The sequence below is a fragment of the Theobroma cacao genome, chromosome 8 (assembly GCF_000208745.1).
Source record: "Theobroma cacao cultivar B97-61/B2 chromosome 8, Criollo_cocoa_genome_V2, whole genome shotgun sequence".
NCBI classification, from domain to species: domain Eukaryota; kingdom Viridiplantae; phylum Streptophyta; class Magnoliopsida; order Malvales; family Malvaceae; genus Theobroma; species Theobroma cacao.
Genome location: NC_030857.1, coordinates 16618846 through 16642031, shown reverse-complemented (window position 1 = coordinate 16642031; position 23186 = coordinate 16618846). Strand labels below are relative to the sequence as shown.

At 32.5% G+C, this 23186-nt stretch overlaps 2 protein-coding genes across 4 annotated transcripts; both read right to left on the bottom strand.

Annotated features, from left to right (window-relative positions):
- LOC18592950 (uncharacterized membrane protein At4g09580) lies at nucleotides 266-4594 on the bottom strand. The gene is made up of 4 exons (XM_007019923.2): nucleotides 3994-4594; nucleotides 2658-2925; nucleotides 2354-2524; nucleotides 266-826 (listed from the first exon to the last, which is right to left on the bottom strand). Exons 1-4 carry the CDS (start codon nucleotides 4257-4259, stop codon nucleotides 695-697), a joined length of 837 nt encoding a protein of 278 aa, XP_007019985.1. The 5' UTR covers nucleotides 4260-4594; the 3' UTR covers nucleotides 266-694.
- LOC18592949 (NAC domain-containing protein 30) lies at nucleotides 12043-15488 on the bottom strand. 3 transcript variants are annotated; one of them, XM_007019922.2, is made up of 4 exons: nucleotides 15312-15488; nucleotides 14075-14247; nucleotides 13393-13664; nucleotides 12043-12901 (listed from the first exon to the last, which is right to left on the bottom strand). In XM_007019922.2, the coding sequence occupies exons 2-4, from the start codon at nucleotides 14232-14234 to the stop codon at nucleotides 12368-12370; spliced, it is 966 nt and encodes a 321-aa protein (XP_007019984.2). In that variant the 5' UTR covers nucleotides 14235-14247; nucleotides 15312-15488; the 3' UTR covers nucleotides 12043-12367. The 3 variants fall into 3 exon arrangements, with proteins under 3 accessions (XP_007019984.2, XP_017981056.1, XP_017981055.1); XM_018125567.1 differs by lacking the exon at nucleotides 15312-15488 and adding an exon at nucleotides 14351-15100; XM_018125566.1 differs by lacking the exon at nucleotides 15312-15488 and having other exon boundaries at nucleotides 14075-14344.

The following is a 23186-nucleotide window of genomic DNA, read 5'->3' as shown; positions in this document are numbered from 1 at the left end:
GAGACGAAGGGTGGCGGATACTTCATGGAAAGGAGAGTGGTACAGTATGGGGTTGGAAAACGTAAGTGGCACAGGCCATTGCATTGGTAAGAAAGGGAATGAATGTGTTCAATAAAAATTAAGCACAATGTGAATAAGAAAAGAAAGAATTGATAGGAAAGATTGATGGGGAAAATTACAAAGCCACAGGCCAAAAATATTAATTTTCGTGCAATTCATGGCATAAGGCAAATTAAAATATCAGCCACAAAACCACCAATAACCCAAAGTGAAAACAGAGTACTGAAAGTATTATTACTGAATATACTATATTAGTACAGCTTTTACATATTCTACAGGAAGATCTTTTATCATGTAGTGCTGTCTGTAAAACTGTCAAGAGAGTAATTGGACTATAACACGTCTAGAGAACGTATGACTCTCCCAAATGTTTGTAAATAATCCAATTGGGAGATGATTGAGCTAGCTAACATTAAACAGAAAATTGCCAAAAGGAATTTCTTGTGTTTTCATCATTTGTGTCAACACTGGCCCCCTGTGTACCACAAGATGAATGCTAGATCTTCAATATTCAGCTGCAGAGATAAGGATCTATGGCTCTATTCTTTCTTGGATCCTAAATATTGAAATTGTCAATATATCTATTCTTAATCCTCATTGTCAGGAGGATGCTGCAAACTTTACCAACATAACCTTATTCATATATTCTCTTTCTCTTCAGAAGGGTTGGAAATATGGAGACTGATCCGATAAGGAAAAGCACAGACAATGTCTTAAAATCATAGAGATCCTTTACAGACCTGAGATCCCCAAGAGCAAGGCCAGCCTGAATGAAGAAATAAGGAGAGTCATGAATCCAAAGAATAAAATTAAGCCAACATCTATTCAACATCATCAACAAATACCTCATAAAAAGAAATAAAGAAGCCATAGATAATAAAGTGAACAGAAGAAACTGAAGGGGTCATCAAATGATCAATATAATGTTCATTGATCCTTCTATTGTAATGATTTGATAAATCCTGTTCAATTCTTCTAGCACCTCACTGAAGTGGAATTATATTTATGTGCTATTGGCCCAGTAGGGACAATCTCAAGAAGATCCATTCTTTAGTGGACACTGGGGGACATCACATCCATAGTCCATTACGCTTAGCATCTACTTGCTCTCTGTTTAAGCATCAAAATTGTGCAGCGAAATCTTAAGTGTATCCATTCAAACATAGAAAAAGATCCAAAATTAGTTCTACAAAAGCATTGTAGATATCTTCTTAACATCCTTCTAGAAAAATCCCAAAGATAAGCTATCTGAGAACATGATTCAATCTTTCTCTATCATCGTTCCACATCTTACATATGACTCCAATAAATTGAATCAAATTGAATCTTACCACAAACTCCATGTGCTTCATTTATTTCCAATTTGAAAATGCCTAATTCAGTTACAGTCCACAACCGACTACAATGGAGACAAATAAATATATCCCAATGAAATACCTATTGAACCTCTATCTGAAATAGCTTTACTTTCATTATGACAAGGCATCAAGGAATCTTCAATAATATATGCTATGGTAAGAAACCTACCACAACCCTAATCAGTGCTTTATATAACAAGCATCTACTTCAATCCCACAACACATCATACGCATTCCAATTTATCAAGAAAACTTATAGTCCTTTTGACACACCACTTGGTAAACTGTTCAACTAAAATATACCCAAAATAGTCCCTATGGTTCAATGACTCCAAGCATTTGGCTCAATGACCCCACTTAGACAGACCATGGCCTCACGTCATATGCTATATCAATCTTGTAGAACTTTTCTCACTCCATGTTGTTAAGAATTCACATGAATTATTTTAAAACTTTCAAGAAATCCTCCTATCTGGAGCTCGCTAAGGTAAAGCAAAGCTCAGAACAGTACTCTCATTCATCTGAGCCTTTACAACAGAGTTTACTTAGTTAGAAAGCCCTGAATCCTTTCATTTTTAGCAATACTTTGTGAGGAAACATAAGCACCATTCATAAATTTATTGCTCCGTCTCCGTCATTAAGAACTGTTATAACTAACATGCTGACAATCTACAACGTTTACACCTTGGCACCAAAAGGCTTTTAAATTTATCAACATAAAACTATCATGCCATAACAACCACACTATATGGTATTAGCTGTTGCAATAGATTGGATAAGATATGAGTATCTGCTTTCTTCAACAAATCAATTCAGATGACCATGTTCATCAAGATGACAATTTTGTTAATAGCAGAAAAAGAATAGAAAAAAAAAAAAAATCAAAGCATAAACCAGCAGAGAAAATAATTGTGGCACAGGTGCAGGAAACTTACTTTGACAGTTATATAGGAGGCTGGGATTAGGCCAATAAAGGTTGCCAAAAAGAACACATGAAACGGTATGTCAACTATTGGTGAAGCCAAATTGATAAATAGGTTGGGCAAAGTAGGAGTAATTCTCAGAAAGAGCATGTAATTGAGCAACTTGTCCCTGCGTTTTGCAATCTGAAGCCACAACAATGCAGATTAATTCAGGTACAAAAAAGATGGTAGTACAAAACAAATGAAAGATTCTAAAATAAAAGACAACAAACATCACAAGTTCCAAAGATAGTAACAAGGATAAAAAAGAAAGTACCTCTGCTTGAAAAAATCTTAATTTATCAGGCCACAACCAACTAACCAAGGGCCTGCCAATCAGCTTAGACAGAAAAAAGCAGGAGCATGCTCCAGCTGTGGCATTAAAGACGACCAAGAAAAGGCCCCTAACACCAAAAAGAGCTCCAGCTAGCAAAGACATGAAAATTGTTCCAGGAATCATAAAGGTTTGCATGAAGATATAAGTTGAGCAGTAACCCAAAATGAACTGTGTTGGGTAATCCTTTGCATATGTTGCAATATTATCTCTGAACAAAAATAAAGGCACAAAATTTAGTAAAATGAGTTGCAGTTAAAATATGAACACAGAAAAAGAAGTGCTGACAGGAAAGTAGACAAAATGCAGCAAATAAATAAGAAAATTGAAACATATAACAGCAATAAATTAAGAATGGTAAGTCGGGCAACAATCATAGCATATATATGGAAGGAGAATCTAATGAAACTCAATGGTGGAATTTCACATGAGAAAAAATGAAAGCAGAACTCAGATACAACTAAAACAACCAAATGAAATGATGCCACCATAATTTTACAAAAAAAAAAAAAAGAAATTGTCCTCTAATTATGTGAGCCCTCAAAAAATGACCACTCGCTATATAAGGTTTATTTATGAGAATTATCTAGTACTTTACTGCATTTGTTCCATTTATATACTAGGCATGTATGCTATATGCTCCCTTTAATTTGCAGTACAGCATTTCCTCACGCCATCCACTAATGGGCTAAACACTCTTACACATACAAAGTGCAATGATAAGCACTAGAAGGTAGCTAAATTATAATTAACCCTAGATTGCATTTCAAGTCCTCAGTCACTCAGAATTAATGTATATGCGACAATGTAAGTATCACTGTAAAATATAAGCAACCATTTACTACCTCAGGGCATCATTCTCGGCAGAGCATTTTCATTTTCCCTTGGCTGTTATGTATTAATGTTTGTTTTGCCCAGCACTTATCCAAATTGGACATGGTTAGAAATGACAGAGTTTAATTTCATCTTTATAGCTATCTTCACTATTTTAGTATCTAAAATCCACGAATCTAACACAAACGGAGGACTGTTTCACTTTCGCACGACTCGATTTGTGCTAGAATTATAAGCTTAAAAAAGAAAATCCAAATAGAGCTTTGTAGCTCTAAAATCTTAAAAAAAAAAAAAGAAATCCTAGATGGGCATTTCGAAAATCTATAATATTCGTCAAACCCAGAAAGATTTAACACAAATATAAGCTTATCTCAAAACTCCAAGCATCGTACATTCACCAAAAGAATTTAATAAAAATAAAAAAAAACAAAAGGAAGGAACCTACTTGAGCAAGCGAAGGTCAGAGATGGAACGTGGGATCTTGAGTTTCCCGTACTCGGTGGCGGGCATGGTAAGGTAGATGCAGAACAAACCGGCAGAAAAGATCAAGAAAACCCCAAAAAAGGCAGCCAATTCCCATCTCGAAACCGGAAACCTTTCCGATTTTAACCTTTTCCCAGACGGGGAATCGTCGTCTTCCTTGCTGCTGTTGTTCAACAATGCCACAGCAGCACTCTCTTCGTCCCTCAACACATTCCTCGGCGCCGCCATTTTCACAACACCGACACGGACGAATCGGCAAAAAGACAGACAAAGCTGTTGGGACCTTCTTGGGATCCCCAAAAAAATAAAAATAAAAATAAAAATTTATAAGGAAAATTTGTGGAATCAATTAGAGAATCATTGTAATGCCATTTTATGAGGGATTGGAAGCTTTGGAAAGGGGGGGTTTTAAGAACCCTAATTTTGAAGAAATTGAAATTGAATGTGTTAAAGCAATGCGTCTGGATCTTTTAATGAAGAGGAAGAGAAGAGAGAGCTGGAAATGTTTTAATTTTAATTTTTTTTATTTGTTTTTTTGGGTTTTCATTTCCGTTTCTTTCCTGCCTTTTTTGGTTAGATGTTACAAAGTGGAGTTGGTAGCGGTTGGCTTTATTTGTATATAAATTTCAGCTGGCCCTTTGAGGGGGAATTTAATTATTTTTAGTTAAGTTTTTTGAGAGGGAATTTAACTTACTAATTATATATGGCTCATTTCGGTAACATAAAAATCACTTATTTGCATTCGAGTATTTAACTCATTAATCGATACATAATTTTTTATTTAAAAAATAAATTTTAAATTCCCCTCCTCCAATTAAAAAAGAAAACTTGAGAAAAATTTAAACATAATAAAAGTCTTTGCACTATTTAAAAAAAATTCAAATAATTTTTTTTATTTTTTATCATATTTAATCAATATTTATATTTTTATTTTGAATCAAGTATATCCTTAAGAGCGATAGTTAACTAAATATTATTAGCTAAATTATTATTTATTATTTTACACCCATGTGATGCTAACATGATGTTGACATGGGGAGTATAAATGTCATATAGTTATATTATTATTTATTATGATATGTTTTCTTACTGAATTAACGTCATATGATATAAAATGACAAAAAATAATAATTGATTAACAACAATTAGTCAACTGTAAATTATAAGACCTTATTTGGTTTAAAATAAAAATATAACAGTTTAATTGAACATAATAAAATATTAAAAGCTAATTTGAATTTTCTTAAATAGTTTAAATATTTTTTTAAGTATTATGCCTAAAATTTTTCTATGTAAAATATTTTTTATTATTTGAATAAACTATCAATAATTTTTTTATTGTTTGGATCATTTTTAGAAATATTTTGCATCATGACCCCATCTTCAAAAAACTTTTCCATCTTCAATAATTTTTAATAATAATACCATAACAATATCAACATTCCTCAATTATACAAGACATCCTAAATATTTCTTTTCAATATTAAGAAATATTATCTAAATATTATTTAACTCTTGTTACTTATTTATTTATTTCTGATCGTATTGTTATACTATTTAATTTGTAAGTGAATAAATTATAAATTGAAAATTAAAATAAATGAGAGATTATTATAGGTGAAAATTTTATTTCCTATTTTATAGAAGATTTTTTCTTTAATTGACCTTAATTGTTTTGTTTTATATTAAAGATTATATAGTATCTTAATAAAAAATAATTATAGATGATATAATTCCTATAAAATAGTTGAATAAAAATAGTGAATGATGCTTTGTTGGGAAAAGAATAATGAATGAAGAGATGAAAAGAAAAAGAAAAATAGTTGAATAGTTGAATAACACTTTGTTGTGAAATAGTTATATAAAATAATGATGCTTTGTGGGGATCATTTTGTGGGATAGATCTCAAGGTTTAAGGGGTCGATCCTACGAGGAGGGGAAGGCAATGTTGTTTTGTGAGATCGATCCTAAGGTTTATAGGATCGATCCCAAATAGAAGGAATGCAATAGGAGAAGGATTGGAAAAGGAGTAAAACATTTTCCTAAGTCAACATGAATTTTTCCGTTGACCTAAAATATTTTACTTTTTGTAAATATTTTCAGGTTATCAAACATAGCCTATAATTCTTTGCAACTTTTTTTGCCTTAATTTCAAAATTTGCAAATTTGGTTGAGTTTGGTGATTATAGACTGATTAGTTTGATAGGTAGTATCTACAAAATTATGACTAAGCTTTTCGCTAACCAATTGAGACAAGTGATTAGAGAAGTGATTTGCACCAATCAATTCACATTTAAGAGATTGATGGATTCAATATTAATTATAGCTAACAAGATTATAGACCTTAAAAATGAGAGAAAAGGAAAGTTGATATTTGAAGTCGATTTTGAAAAGGCATATAGCAATGTAAGTTGGAAAGTTGGAACTTCTTGGACTTTGTGATGGTTAGAATGGGGTTTGGTGACAAATGGAGTGGATGGGTGAAAGAATGTATTTTGACTGCCTTGGTTTTAGTTCTTGTGAATGGGGTTTAGGGCACAATTCAAGATGCAAAAAGGTTTACGTCAAGATTGTTCAATGTCGCCATTATTGTTCAACATGGTGACGAAAACATTTAATTGTTTGATGTATAAAGCAATGGAGGTTAATTTGTGTATAGCCATTCAAATTGAAAGGAATGGGTTATCGATATTCCACTTGCAACCACTTGCAATATGTGGACGATATGATGGGATTTGCTAATCACAAATTGAACATTTGCAAAATGTTTGAAGAATTTTGAAATTTTTTCAAGTGATTTCGAGATTGACCATTGGCTTGGTTTTTTTTTGCAACTTATCTACCTCATAAAAGTAGAAGACATACCAAACAAAGACTTTGAGAAGCTCATGAAAAAAAAAGTAACTTTTTTTTTTAAAAATAAAATTAAAAAAAAGCCTTAGGCTTTCTTTTTTTTTTTTTTTTAAACATGCCTCCTTTTTAGGAGAATTTTTCTTTTTGTTTAAAAAATGTCCTCATTAATTAAAAATAATCCCAACATTATTCATTTCCATTTTTATTTGATTTATTATTAATTATAAATTTTATATTATATAAAAATACTTTTTATATTTCTAAATATTTTTTTTAAATAAAAAAAAAATAAAGTTAACTTTTTTCCATAGTGAACAAAGGAGTTTCTAATTAATATAAAGTTATTTATTAAATACCCTTTTATGGTAATTTTAACTAAAATTAGAACTTACATAAATTGTTTTGCCAAATAGCTTATTTATAAAAAAACAAAGCTTATAAAAGTAAATTTACCAAATAGATTTAGCTTAATTTTAAAAATTATTATTTTTCATAAGAATTTTATAATAGTTTTTAAGCTAAAAAAAAACAAGCCAAACAGGCTTTGAGAATTAATTATCAAAAGAGTATCCTCATTAGTATAGGTATGGACAATCAAAGGTAGGGGAATGGGCAAACAAAATCGAATGTAGGATGGGAAATCTCCCCACCATTTACCTTAGCATTCCTTTGGGTGCCCTTGAGCATTCTATGAAAAATTGAAAAGTGGTGATTAAACGATTTGAAGTTAAGTTTGTAGGTTCGAAAGCAAAAATGTTATCTTTGGGGGGCACGTGATGTTGTTGAGATCGGTGTTGGTAAGTCTTTTGGTTTTTTTTAGAAGAAATTGTGAGAAATGACATTTCTTGATAAAAACATTTTAAAAGTAACCATATGTTAGTATAAGCCCTACAAGCCAATCTATGGTTGTATGAGAATTGCAATTTTGAGATATTCATGTATGACATTTTGTTATTCATAATAACATTGAGGTAGTTCTTTATCCATAAGTTTGTAATTTAATTACTTTTTTATACTTATGTAGATAAAGCCCATGGAACTATATATGCCTTGCAAAGGAATTGTATTGGGATATAATTATGAGATCCTTATGCATTAAAGTATTGTTCCTAAAAGTTTCTGATCATTGTATTATTAAGACAGGGCATCAATAATGCTCAAAGATTGACACATGTTATGTTCTTTACTTGTGAAGTAAGCAATCATTCTCATAGTTTGAAGTATAAAGATACTTGGAACTAGCATGTGGGTGCTTGCCATGGGAGAGCGAGTTCACTGAACATGACCCGCCATGAGAAGTGCATTTGGTATTTCACTCAAGTGTCTATGCAATACTTCTCATGTGTCAGTTGTGTAAATACTCTCTAGACTTGAGACATCAGGTTGTCTTATGTGTTGAGTGCTATGTTTTGATTTCATCCCTATGGGTGCCTAACCAAGAATGTCAAAACAAGATGCTTTTGGGTATAGCATGAAACATGTGAAGGCAGATGAGTGGTCAAGATAGGAATCATCACTCCAAGTGATTTAAGGGGAAATATCTCATTAGTTTTTTGTTGATATTAGCTTAATCAAATCCTTGGCCAAGGTGATTAGGAGATTATGAAATAAGTTTCATAAGTCTCCATAAAGCTAATGATCTAACTGCAAGAACAAATATGGAGATCAATAAGAGTAGGCACTTCACCAAGCTCTTATTATCTTCGGGATATATGATAAGGGAATGAATTACATTGAAAAACTGTACACTGAAAAGTTGTCAAAGAATCCTTTGACTCTCCTAACAATTGGGTGGCCAGATGCATTACTAGATGCCGATCATGGTATATGGAATTGAATTAGTTAATTTAAAATTGAATATGATTCATTTAAATTAATTAATTAATAAAATTATAATTCAATTCCATTGCCAACATATTAGGAACCTAATGGGTCACACACAAAGGTGGCAATTTGGATTAAATTGAGAGTGTGATGATTTAAGTTAGACTTAAATCAAATTCTAGATTTTAACTATTAAGGATCTACTTAAAAAAGTTTAATTAGGTATTGGTTAAATATTATAATTGTTATAATATTAAGGACTTATTTTGCAGATTTTAATAAGTTAAACATAGATATAAATATCACATTATAGCCACTCTTTTTTTTGTGGAGAAGATTTTTCTCTTGAGTGCTGCCACTCTTGAGACGTTTATTTTCTTTTGAAAACTTCTCCTTTGATTCTTTATTGGAAATCAAAGAAGAAAAGAGGACAAATCGTTGTCCACTTGCTAGCACGAGCCCGTCGCATAAAGCTCTCTCCTTGAGAAGGATCTGTTGCAATCGTGTGTGCATAATTGAAGGGCAAACGATTGAGTAGCTGGGATTCTTTCATACCAAAGGTGTTCGTGTTTTGTCACTAAAAGGAATCTATTTGATTACGATATCACTTGAAAAGGTACATTCTTTTTCTGATTTTATGTGGTACATAACTTTGCATTAAACAACCACGATAATTCAAAGGTAGGAGATAACTTTGCATTAAACAACCACGATGATTCAAAGGTAGGAGGTATGGTTTTATTTTTATTTCAACCATTCTTTATTCCGTTGCGTTGATGCTTTAATCATGCCGTTCCTAGCACCGTCAACATAAGTTTAACTGTTTTTAGCCATATTTAGTCATGATTTGATGAAAATACCCTTTAAATTATTTCAAATAAATTAAACGATTCATCACAATGTCTTCCCATTTCTTCCCATTTGTGCTTCGGATTTCTCTCTCACCATTCTAGTCTCTCAAATTTTATCGATTTCTCTGTTCGGCATGTGTCTGCTATGCTTTCGATTTCTCTCTCCCGCGCTTTCAGATTTCTCTTTCTTACGCTTTCAAGACACTAAGCAATGGTTTTGACGTACTTGGGTGGGTGACTGTTTGGAAAATTCGATTTTTAGGTATTTTGGATAAAACTAAAACGGTAGAAATAATCACAAATGTATGAAATAGCTTTTAATTGAATCAATTCGGGACCTAGATACCAATAAACTCAAAATTTTGAAATTTATAAATCTAGGCTTTCAAAGATTTTTTTTTTATTTTTAGTCAAAGTAGGTGTTTTAGATAAAAAATATTTATATTTTGATTTATGAAAACATGTTAGAAACACTTTAATCTGTGCCAAATTGTCAAAAAAATAAAAAAAAGAGAAAAAAGTTGAGAGGATTTGAAGTTTTGATTCGTAAGTAACAACAACATTTTAGGCATTAAAGTGTAACAAAATGTTTTTGAATATGTCATGTAACAACAATATTTTTTCAACATGACGTGTAACAACAATAATTTTTTTTTTCAACATGGCGTGTAACAACTTTTTTTAACCATGACGTGCAACAATAATATTTTTTTTTCAACATGGCGCGTAACAATCTAATCATGGCTTGTCACAGGTTTTTGTATATGACGTGTAACAAGCTAACCATAGCTTGTCACATATTTTTGTATATAGCGTGTAACACGCTAACCATGGTTTGTTACAGGTTTTTGTACATGGCGTGTAACAAGCTAACCATATCTTGTTACAGGTTTTTGTACATGACTTGTCACATATTTTTGTACATGACATGTAACAAGCTAATCATGACTTGTCACATATTTTTGTATATAGCGTGTAACATGCTAACCATGACTTGTCATAGGTTTTTGTACATGGCGTGTCACATATTTTTGTACATAACGTGTAATACGCTAATTATGGCTTGTCATAGGTTTTTGTACATGGCTTGTAACATCATGGTAATTTTGTCCATCTTGACTAAAAATAGTTAAAATTATAAAGATAGCTATTTTTAAAACATCTTATCTTTAAGAACTATTTTTTAAAATACCTCTATTTTTTATGTCAACTTTTAAAATCCCAACGAAAGTAAAACACAAGCTTGGTAAAATGCAAAGAAGGTTTTTATTAGGGGAAGGGGCGGGGGGGGGGAGGTGGGGAGGTGGAATGGAGCAAAGTATGTAACTATAAAGACCATGGTGCAATTTATATTACGGATATTGAAGTTAAAAGTTGAACTTTCTTAATAAATGGATATGGAGATTTGGTAGAGAGCGATCAAGTTTTCGGAAAGGAGTTATATTGAAAAAAAATGGTAGTGATGCAAGTGCCCTTATCTGGTCTGTTCATACAAATTGACCATGCTCTACTTTGTGCAGAATATTTTATCCCTCCTCTTCTCCACTAATAAATTTTTCATGTAAGTTTCATCAAATTTTGGTGTGATTGTTGGAAATAGAAAAAGTTTAAATTTTTGGGATGAGTAATGGATTTCAAAAATTATTCTTAAGGTGGCTTTTCATAGAATTTTTGCACTTGACACAAAAAAGTGCAAAAAAATCTACAATTTTGGAAGTTGGGAGGATAAAATGAGGCAATGGAAACAAAATATATAACAAAATACCAGTTGGATCAAACTAGTATATACGAAATTAAAGTTTAATGTTGATGGTGCAGCATGTCGAAATTTCAGGGAGATGCCGATATAGGTGGAATTCTCAAGGATTCCAACAAAGAAACTCTAACTATTTTCTCAAAATTCATAGACATTGGTGATCCAAATCTACAGAGTTATTGACAGACTAAAGAAGCTTTACTAATTTATGTCACATCAAAATGAATAAACACTCATGCATTAATCATTGAGAGTGACTGACCAATGCTATCAAATGGGTACAAAGACCAGACACTTCACCTTAGAGAATGAGAAAGTAGATCTTGCATACTGAAGGAGGGGAACAAGAGGCTGATAAGCTAGCAAAAGAGGGAATGGGCAAGACTAATGGCATGGTGAAGGTGTTCCCAGCTTAACAAGACTCAAATTCTTAACTATCATGGAACAGTAATACTAAGTTATAATATACATTATACATATATATGTATATATACAAACAGACACAAAGTAATTATGATTGCAGCTGACTTGAGAATTAATACAGATAAATTTTATGATAAGGGTGACTGATCATGTATAACTAATTAAGACTCAATAACCTTTCATAAAGTACCAAAAAAATTTTAAGTTGCATAAATTGCACCAAAGTGAAAAATCACATGCACTGATATATACATCAAGAAACCTTATTATTATAACTTGCATAGAAAAAAAATGCCAAAATTCATAAGAAAAGATTAACATTATTACAAAGTCATTTATATATATGCACTATTGCGCAATATACAATTTTGTAAGCATAACAAATGGAAAAAGAAAAAAAAAAAAAGGTAAAGTGAAACTTTCTACACACCCTCTAAAGCTTGCAGGAAAGTCTCCTTTTATCATAAGAAATCCATTCTTTCTCTACGACACGTACTCTACTTTTTTAGCATGCAAATGTTATGTAAATCTGAAGGACTTTTCAAACTTAGTTCCTATTTGAGACAGGAGCTTTTAGCTTTGTTGGATCAGCATTTTGCATAAATAAATTGTGAAACTTGGGCCTTCCGCTATGATCCAGGGAAGCAACCAAGCAGGTGGCTAACGTGTTCTTGAGCATCTAGCTCGTAGTTTTGGGGTATTAGTGGCGCAGTTTGATATGGATAAGATGTTGTATCAGTCAGCTGTGAGGCAAGAAAATTGTCCAAGTGCTTCCAGTCAATGTATTGGCTACTGTTATTGCTCTTTTCTTCTTCACAATCCTCATAATTTGTTACGAAATTCCGCTGGAAACCTTCTTTTGCTGCCAAACTTGGTGAAACAGTAGTGGGGCTATCCAGTTGTGGGAGTTCAATGACTTGTTGGCTGTCCAAGACATTGTGGTTGGAAACAAGCTCTTGCTCCGAACCATAGGATTGATCATGAAAACTTGATCCTTCATTCGGATGAAGATGATGAGATGTACTTACTATATCTGAAATTGACATTGGAGGCCTAACATGGCTGTTATCTCTGATATAGTAAGCATGGTTCCATGCTTCAAAGCCTTGCCTTTGATTAGGACTTGGCTTTCTAAATGCCCGGCAGACCACCCACCCTTCTTCCTGCAAATTGCAAACTTTTGTATCATCAGTAACATATTTCCAAAGGGAACAAAATGATTTGAATGGCGCTTCTAGTAAGAACTAAACGCACTATCAGACACAGTAAGTAATCACTTTAAAATGATTTGTCATTTGGAAGATTGAGTCAGTCAAGCTAAGCGTGCTTGCAATTTGGTGCAGCTAATGAGTAATGAGTGATGACTTTTCCATTCTCCAAAAAAAAAAAAAAAACACCCCCTTTAACATATATTGACCAATTCCCCTCACTATTGTCCAAGCAAAGCAGTGCCTATTACTTTCTAATTCTCAACTATAGATTACCAGTAAGTACAAATTCATAACCTATGCGTTAGTGACAGACTAGCTGCAGCCATGACAATGAATTCTGAATGTAGCACTGCTACATCGGTGACAGACATTATGTATTAGGTGCTCTAAAAATATGTAACATCTTCAGTGAGATACGTATAAGATAAGGTGAATAAACTTGCCTGTGGCGGTCCATGTTCAAAAGTTTGGAGTCGATACTCGTGCATGATCCAATCTGTCTTCCTCCCATTAGGTGCACGACCCCTGTAGAAAACCAGAGTCTTTCTCATCCCTATGATTTTATTCTTTGAAAGAACAGCTTTGTCCCTCCCTGTTGCCTTCCAAAATCCAGCTGCAGTGGCTCTATTAGTCCGTGTTCCTGTTGGATACTTCCTGTCTTTATGACTGAAGAAATACCACTCGCTTTGTTCATCGTACCCTAGCTTACATCTACCTGCAAAACATCAAGAAAAAACAATATAAAAGCTGGCTTTGGAAATCAACCAGAACCCACTTAAAGCAGTCATTTTCCTGGTGCCCTTGGTTCGTTAGGCATTACTACATTTCTTCTAATTTGCATCATAGTCAAATCAACTTGTAAATGTATGGCATGGCATGGTGATATTGATTAGTTGACGACTAAGGGAAAAGTGCACTAAAAAAGGAGTGCTTTTCATATTTGCTTTTCCAAATTTCAAACCCTAAGACCAATAGGTTTCTGCCAAGTTAAATTCTGATTGGTTCAAATCAAGAAAAAAGAAACCAATGAAAATGTAGTAAAAACTTTTCAAAATCTCATGATCCTGTCATATATATATATACGTTACACATCATATATAGTTGCTTTATTCATTAATACAATACCTTGGATATCCCATGGCTCCATCTTGTAAAGATCAATGTCGATAATAACATCTAGATCAATTTTCAGAGAGTTAATCTTTCTCCTGAGGTAATAACCTACTAGTTCTTCCTCAGTGGGATGAAATCTAAAGCCTGGTGGCACGCATGACTCCAGCTCCATCGTGGATCTACTCCTGAAAAACATAACCCAAGCATATAAAGTAAGTTTCTTCCCAAGGTTTTAACAATGTTGCTTTTGTTTTTGTACACATTTATATTGGATCTTGGCAAAACCACCTAATAATATGAGGGGATTATGTGAATATTCCTCTCTCAACAAACAGAGGCGGCTTGAAGTTTCTTTTTGGCGTAAGCCTAAAATAGAAGGAAAGTTGGAAGGAGGAGGAGGACATGGCTCTTCAATGAAATGAAATTCCAAAGGCTCACAAGGGATAGTGAAGTAAACGCACATGTTTTGCCTATGTATGTTGTTTTCATAATCTATTATCATTAATTCCTATTATTATTACAGAAAGCTCATTCCTCAACTCTTAAGTTGCAAGAGAGTAGCTATTTTTGATTAAATAGTGGGTGCATAATGATGATCATGATGTAACTTTATGGGACCCAAGGCTGGTCCCTGGCCAAAGAATGTCAGGCTACATATGTGTGGAACCCACCAAAAACATGAATGGGTTTTATCCTAAGTATAGTCTTTACTTTAATATTTTATGAGTTGCATGAGCTTAGGCAAAGCATATGGAAGAGAAAAGTTGCCGAAAAGCTTGACTTTGCTGGCACAAGCATGTTGTTGTATGTTTTCTTTGAGTGCAGTGCACTCCGATTGCTCGTGGTAGTGGAATATGTTTTCACACCCACCTCCTCCCCTCGTTCGCCTTATGCTAAAACAATGACAGTGCTCATCATTAGCTCTCTCCCTCTCCACATCTCTCCTCATTCTCTCAACACTGCCTGTGTTAGGCTAAAACCCATGCTTATCCTTTCTTACATGAACTCATTGATTCAAATCTCCTCCATTCAGATCTCCTATCACATTGATCCTACTGGATTTCGACTAAGAAACATGAGTGACAAAAACCCAATATATGTCCATACACTTGGAAACATAGGGACCTCATGCGTGCATGACAACTCTATCCCTAATAACAGAAAAATGCACCCAAAGAAGAGAAAACCCTTTATCACAAACAACTGTATAAGAAAGTTGCTGGCAGGTATTAGACCAAAACATACTCACAAGATGAAGATATTGTGAAACCGTGGGGTGTTGACACTCTTGATTGAACCTGCAGCAAGAGGTAGAAGGGAAAGTGTGTTGTAAAGGGACAGGATAATTACAGAAACTATGCAGAAGAGGAATCTAGAGAGAAAAGGGTGGTGGAATATTTTGATTGCAAAGAAAGAGAGTGAGCCTATAAATATATATATAGTATAGGAAGGGAATTAGGGAGGTTATTGATTGCGCGTGGGGTGGCAGATGAATGAATTGAAAGGTTTGTTTGGACGGCGTGACACCAAGTTTTCACGCCACCCCCCCTCCTTCTCTCCCCACCGCTATTTTATGTCCTAAGATTTTCCGCACTATAGCAACAACGACTGCTCCTTTAATATACATTTTGCTGATATTCTTACACAACATAATAAGACCAAAAGACCTATATGTTACGAATAGGACATTGTTGAGAATGAATTTTATAACGTCTCCCACAATCCAGCTCCTCCTTGTCTGTTTGGTGTGCCGCCCTTTGCCATTTGGCTCCGCTCTTGTGTTGCCAAGTGTGTTTCCATGTCAGAATTTACAAGCTGTCTGTATCAAATAGCTAATCATTTGTATTCTCTCTCATGAGTCCCACTAAAGCTACAGTCCTTTTCATCATCTCCTGCTCTTGGCTTTATCTCCTTTATTCTTCATAACTAAACTTCTTTTGTCTAGGCACAAGTTACTTTCTTTCTCTCTTCTTTTTTCACATTTAAGTTGCTTTTATTATTGTTAGTTTAAACTAAGGCATAATAGTTGAAAATGCCCCTGAACCATTAAAAAAATTCAATCAAATTTTTATTTTAAATTAAATAAATTTTAATGAATAACGTTTAATTAATTATTATTAGTCAAAATATTACTTCTCATTTTATACTTACGTGATATTGATATGATATTGACGTGTAAAGTAAAAATATCTTATAATTATATAATTGTGTCACTTTATTATTTATTATGACATATCAATATACTACGTCAGTGTCACATGATAGAAAAATAATAAAAAGATATTTTGACTAATAGTAATTAATTAATTATTAGTTATAAATGTATATTTGATTCAAAATAAAATTATAAAAATTTAATTGAATGTAATAAAAAATAATTTTTTAATTTTTTTAAATAATTCAAGAACTTTTTTTACGTATTATAATGCATAATTTTCATTGGGTGACATCCTATTTTGTTGCCATATATACTCAAGGTAAGAGAATTTCAAAATGAAGATCACTAGGTACACACTCATATGTTAAGTAGAACTTTAGATTCAAGCACGAAAATTTTAAGTTTAAATTTTGAGACGAAGAAATGAGATTTATAAGATAAGAAAGAGTTACTTATAATTTAATTTGTACCTCTATATAATTATATGCAAAGAAAAAAGTCGAAATAAGATGGATTATAAATTGCATCGACGCTGGCTTTCACTCTCTATATATATATATATCTCAAGACCAGCCAAGAAGAATATATGACCCATATTCAAATATATATTCTTGATCGAGTAATGCAATCGGCCTAACATTAGATATAAGTAGACGTCTGGTCAAGCAAAAGTTTTGTCTTGATGAGTGAAAGATTAACTGAAATGTATGCACAGAAGAAATGCAAAAGGAGTAATCAAAGTGCACAACCAGAAGCATCAAATCTCAACAAATTCCAAAGCAAAAACTGAGAAACAAAAAGATCTAGAAAAAAATCATCAATTAATGATGGATAGATTATTAATCTATGGGTTATTATATATAGTAATCAAAGGGTGTAATATGTCTCTAATGGGACATTCTAATGGCTAGATTTGATACACTCAAACAAAATGGGGTGTCTACGGTGTTCAACAGAGTCTTCCAGATTATAGTATTATAGGAATTTTCACCTCGAATTATGTTAATGTTGTAGACAAAGTTTACTCCCAAAGCAAATATAATTAGTTAGTTGGCATTCACATCTCACTAGTAAGTGAATTTAGGTGTCAAGTCATTCATATAATCTTACTGAGATGGTGCTAGCTTTGATGTAAACCTTAACTATTTAACCAATGGCCCGCACAATCTAATTATGCCTCAATTACCAAGGTAAGGATGAGATTTGATAAATATCAAACCCATGTGCAACTGAGATAAGTAATTAGTACCATAATATATTGTTAATTATTGACCACTAGCTTAGACTTTTTGGACCATTAAGACAAATTCTTAATATTCCACCTATGGACAAAAAGAGTTCTGACATAATATCTATAAAATTTATTAACTATTTAAAAAAATTTAAATAAATTATTATTCTTTATTTTGTTTAATCAAGCTTTTATATTTGTATTTTGAACTTAAATAACTTTTTATAATTAATAGTTAACTAACTATTATTAATTAAAATATCGTTTGTAATTCTATGTCAAGTAACGGTGTGACATGCTGATACGTCATAATAGATAATGACGTAATATGCTGATATAACATGATGATATATGATCATATGATACTTTCATCCTCCACATCAACACCACGTGCCATAACAATGATAAATAATATTTTAATTAATAATAATTAATCAACATTAGTTATAAGGAGTTATTTGATTTAAAATAAAAGTATAAAAACTTGATTAAGCGTAATAAAAAAATAAATACTTAAATAATTTTTTTTAATAATTTAGAAAAATTTTCAAATATTATACCAATATTAAGCTTCATAGGTAGCTAAGCAAAAATTTGTGCTAGAAGATTAATCAAGCTGCATGCTTTTAATTCTGTAACGGATAACTATGCAAATAGCCATTTCTTTCTCTTAAATGACTGTTTTTTTGTAAGCCAGATCGCATAAAGTAGCAATAGAGTTTCATCACACATCTTATATGACATTGGCCCTTTTTCTCTTTTGTTGATCGGTGTTTTCACTTTATATGACATTGGCTTTTGTGGTTCCATACCTCCACTTCTAGCTATGTACATATGCACAGAGCCACACTATTCTAAATTAGGTCCTTGCCTACAATTAAAATTTTCAATTGGCCAAGTCGGTTATATATTTATCTGCCCTTTAATCTTGGTCTTGACTAGAGGAAGTAGATCGGCGGGTTCGGATCGGTCATCTCCGGTTTAGATCGTGTTGGATTTAAGTCATTTTAAATTCTAATCAGTTTCAAGTTCAAGTTAGAATAAAATTTATAATTGAATATTACACTTTTAATGTTAAGTTTGGTTATTATGATTTTTGGTTAAATTAATTTAGGGTTATGTTCATTTTAACATAATTTTCGTGAAAAATAAAAAGTTAGATAATTCATTTTCAAAGGCTATATATATATATATATATGAAAGAAGAACCCTAATTCCGACCTAGAATCTTAGGGTGGTCTACATGTTACTTTCAAACTTTTTGGAGTAGGAACATAAATCAGTAACACACACAAAAAAACAAAGTAAACTCCAATGGAGGAAATTTACCCGTTGACATTAAACTTGCCTTTTGACTTTGAAGCTTCATCTCTTCTTTTTCAAAGAAGAATCAATGTCCCCCTTTGCCCTTTGTGTTTACCCTTCCACTTAGCAAAGAAAATGGGGGTTGCTCTCATCCTTAGATCATCACAAATTTCATGTATAATGTTTCCCTATCACTATCTAATCCTTCCTATGTTTTCCCATCTTAATCCACACTTATTCAAACCCACCTTGAATGGCCGGTGCATAATGCCACATCAATTTCTCTCCAAACTTAATCTCCACCACTTTGACAAAGCCTATATAACTCCATTTTGTCTCTCTATGTTGACTTTTTACCATCATCTACCTTCAATTATTATAACCACTTTAATTGCTAAAATGTTACTGTATTAAAATCTTGATGTATTATTTTAAAAAAATTAAATAAAATAATATTTGTTTAGTGCGTTTAATCAAATTTGTATATTTTTTTTAAATAAATACAAGGTAGCTGGGTCCTGCAGGAACTTCCAACATAAACAAAATTTATATATTTTTATTTTGAATCAAATACAAGTCTTTCTGATTAATGGTTCACTAACTGTGGTTAGTCAAAATGTCAATTGTTATTTTATGTCATATAACACTGACGTGATATGTTGACATATCATAATGAATAATGACGTAACATGTTGATGTGATATTTTTACTTTTTACATTAATATTACGATAGGTATAAAATAACAAGTGATATTTTTACTAATGATAATAAATCAAACTTTAGTTATAAGAGTCTATAGTTTTTCTTATAGGGAACTGCTCACCTCTTGTTGATGAATGTAATGCTTAATTTAAAAAAAAAAAGTTATAAAGGTCTAATATTTGACTCAATATAAAAATATAAAATTTTTAATTAAACGTGACAAAAGAATTAAAATTTATTTAAATTTTTTTAAATAATTTAAAATTTTTTTTACGTGTTATGTCATACAGTAATTATTGATTAATGTGACAATTTTCAATGTATCAAGTGAATAGATTACTTAATATAGAAACTTTGAAATATTGGTTAGCAAAATCTTAAAATGTTTTGATATTGGTTCAAAATTAAATTCAAGGAAAGTGTTATTATTCCAATTTCACCTACTCTTAGAAACCCCAAAAATGAATGTCCTCCTGTACCCTTTTTGTTCTTATAAAAATTTTGTTGGCTAAGCAACAATGGTCTAAGATGGGACCCAACCCATCAACTACTAGTATCATGAACCTAATCTGATAAAATCATCACAATCTGATGCGATCTACCGACTTGCCCTTTTCATATTTTTTTTAATAATTTTTTTGAATGGTTTTTTCAAAATTCTGATGGGCTACTCATCAAAACTTTCATATATGGTACTGGGTAAAGACCCTTTTTCATAGGTTGCATTTCTCTTTCAATGTTGATTAGCAATTAATAAATTTTCGCTTTACTCATCATTTCGTTTGGAAAAAGTTGTCTCAATCAAATTAATGGAAACAAATACAAAACAAGCCTTGCTATTATAAGCTTTTAAGAGAAACAAAACAAAATGGCACATGAATGACACTACAAGAATCAAACAGCAGCCCCACTTTCATGGGTTCTTAATCCGGATATTAGGTTATGGGTCTTGTCGTGGACGGTTTTTGTCAATATTGACTAGTTACAGAAGGTGGTTGGTGAAATCAAATATGAGTAGATTTACAGAGAAATTAATCATTTTGTAGACATGAATCGATCAAACATGTTCAATACGTATTGATAATTGAGCACATAAGGAAATGTACCGTTCGTTTGTTTATCATTGATAGGTTATTTTGTATATCTAAGTTTTTATGGATTTTATGCAAAACATATATTGTAATGTAATATTTCTATATTTTTTTAGATGCTTTTGTATAGGGTGCTTTTCTTTTCGGTTCTTTGTTTTAAACTCTCAAGCTGTTTAAACTTTTATATTAATAAAGGCAGCCCCACTCTTGATTTGGATTGGGTTAGTACTGCTTAGGCAAGCAAATAAAAGCAAGTGATTATTGGTGGCGTGGTGAAAGAGTTAGCAAAGGATCTTTGTAATGGATTCTGTTACTACCTGAAGCTTGAAAGCCTCTTTCTCTGACTTGGACGTGCTGTCTATCATCCTTTTCCATCACCCTTTGCTAAAAGAAGGGTAAATTGTGATGGATGAATGAATGAATGGAAAAGGAATGATTAGATGAAGCATCCATCATCATAATATATGAGTTCATGTATTCCCCATGCAATCAAACTTTGATTTTACCATATCCCATCAGCTCCACTTGAATAACTTGCTACATATTCATCCATTCATTGCTCAAGGCTCAAGGTTTCCGACTCTCTTACTTGACATTGAAACTAATAGGAAAAATTTTATTACTGTATTATTACAGGTTCATATTTTCAACTTACAAAACATTTTTATTATGTAAAATTGAGTATGACGCAAGTCCAAGGCTTGTCAACTCTAGACATCCTTATCAGTCCTCTTTTGGAAAGAAACTATTTTTGTTACTTGAACGTAATTTCCAATTCATAACGAAGCAATCTTACACCAAAAGAGTGATAGGTTATATTAATTGGAGCAGTGACAAAGGAATGAGGAGTGAGTCGTACTTATTATCAAAGAGCCTACACAACCCCTGATCATTCATGTTTATGAAGGCAAACAATCTCATAAAGCGTGTGAAAAACGGGGCAATGAATGCTTAGTTTAGCTTGAGTGATGACTAGTGTGAACAAGGTACATAAGCAAACTCTTTGAGATGGAAATTAGAACGGCTCAAAAATTCTCTTCAAGATACAGGAGAATAATGGAAATCATGGTGACCCTATGCCCTAATTTCAGCTCCATATAATTGCTTCATATAACCTACAAATATATATATATATCTGATCTTTTCCTCAGAGACATAATGATTCAATTATCAATTCTTGTTGTTGATTATTGTTGGGGCTGTTCAACTCCTTTGCACTGTTCACATAGTGCAACTTGGCTAGTTGATTCAAGCACTTCAATTTGAGGCCACATGCAAGATGATAAGCCCTGGCCTATGGGATGCTAGGTTTGTTGATTGAATTATAACAACCTGGAATTCTTGTGTCAGATCATTAATTTACAACTAATTATGTTCCTTTGGTCATCACTATATAGAACCCAAACAAAACCTTGGAATTTCACCAAATATTTCTTCTTAATTTAGTTCTTTTTTTCTTGAATATTGAGTCCAAGAAATATGCTTATGATCAAGCGGGATATGAATAGTTTAACCACAGTAAATGGTAACAAGCTTTCTCATTCCCTATTCATTATTAATTGGAGAGAGAATTTGGTAATTTAGTCATATAACAGTAGATGTGTAGTAGATTGACTTTGTCACCATAAAATACAATTACTGTATTTTATTGTATCCTCAAGATTTATTGTTTGCAACTCTTTTATACACTATTAGTAGAGATAAATAAAAGTTTAAAATAGTAACATAGATACACGTCTTGAAATTATTTTATTATTTTTCAATACTGTGTTTTAACATAAAGGATGTTGATTGAACCACCGGCTTAAGCTCCATGATCATTGAATTACACATATGGCTTTAGTTAAGCTAAGATAAACCTTAACTAAGTAAATATGTCTCTTTCATAGCCGCTTGGGCGGTTATATATGGAATTGCTTTGATCATGGCCAGACTGTACCATTAAGCCTAAAAAGAGTGCCCTCAACAGGAATCCCTTAATCCAAACCAACATTAACCAATGATGCTCAATTTCCTAACTCCTAAGATAAATCATGTTCTTTCTTCTTCCAAGTTATTATTCTTCTTTTCTTTTTGGGAAAGTAGAATTTATATTGCTACAAAATCTCCAACTTTTTTTTTGGGGATAATTACACCCCAACTCCTTTTGCAAATTAGAATAGTGTGAACACTTTGAGATTCATTAATAAAAACATCAAAGATGTGAACAGTGCTGATATGAACTGTTTTGTCCCAATACATTGGAAAATTTCCAACACCACTTGATTGGACAGCCCATGCTTAAATGTGAAACACACCCTACCCCTATCCAAAAGAACTCCCCAAGCAGGTACAAGCAATGGAAAACTTGACCCTGTACTCTAAATTATCTAAAAATTCCTTTAGTTAACACTGTATAGTTCATGTTTGAAGCCAAAAAATCTCTTCATTCTTCATCCAATATATATTCAGAGACATTGTTGTAAGAGAAAGAGAAGCAATACGAAGGATTTTGGTACAGCAAAGTGGTAGAAACAAAGAGAAAGGCTCTATATCTTAAAAGAGGGTAGGATTGAGGTGAGGGGAGGGGAGGGGAGGGGGAGGGGGGCCGGGGGGGGGGGGGGGGGGGTGGGTGGGTGGGGGTTTGGCGTTTAGGC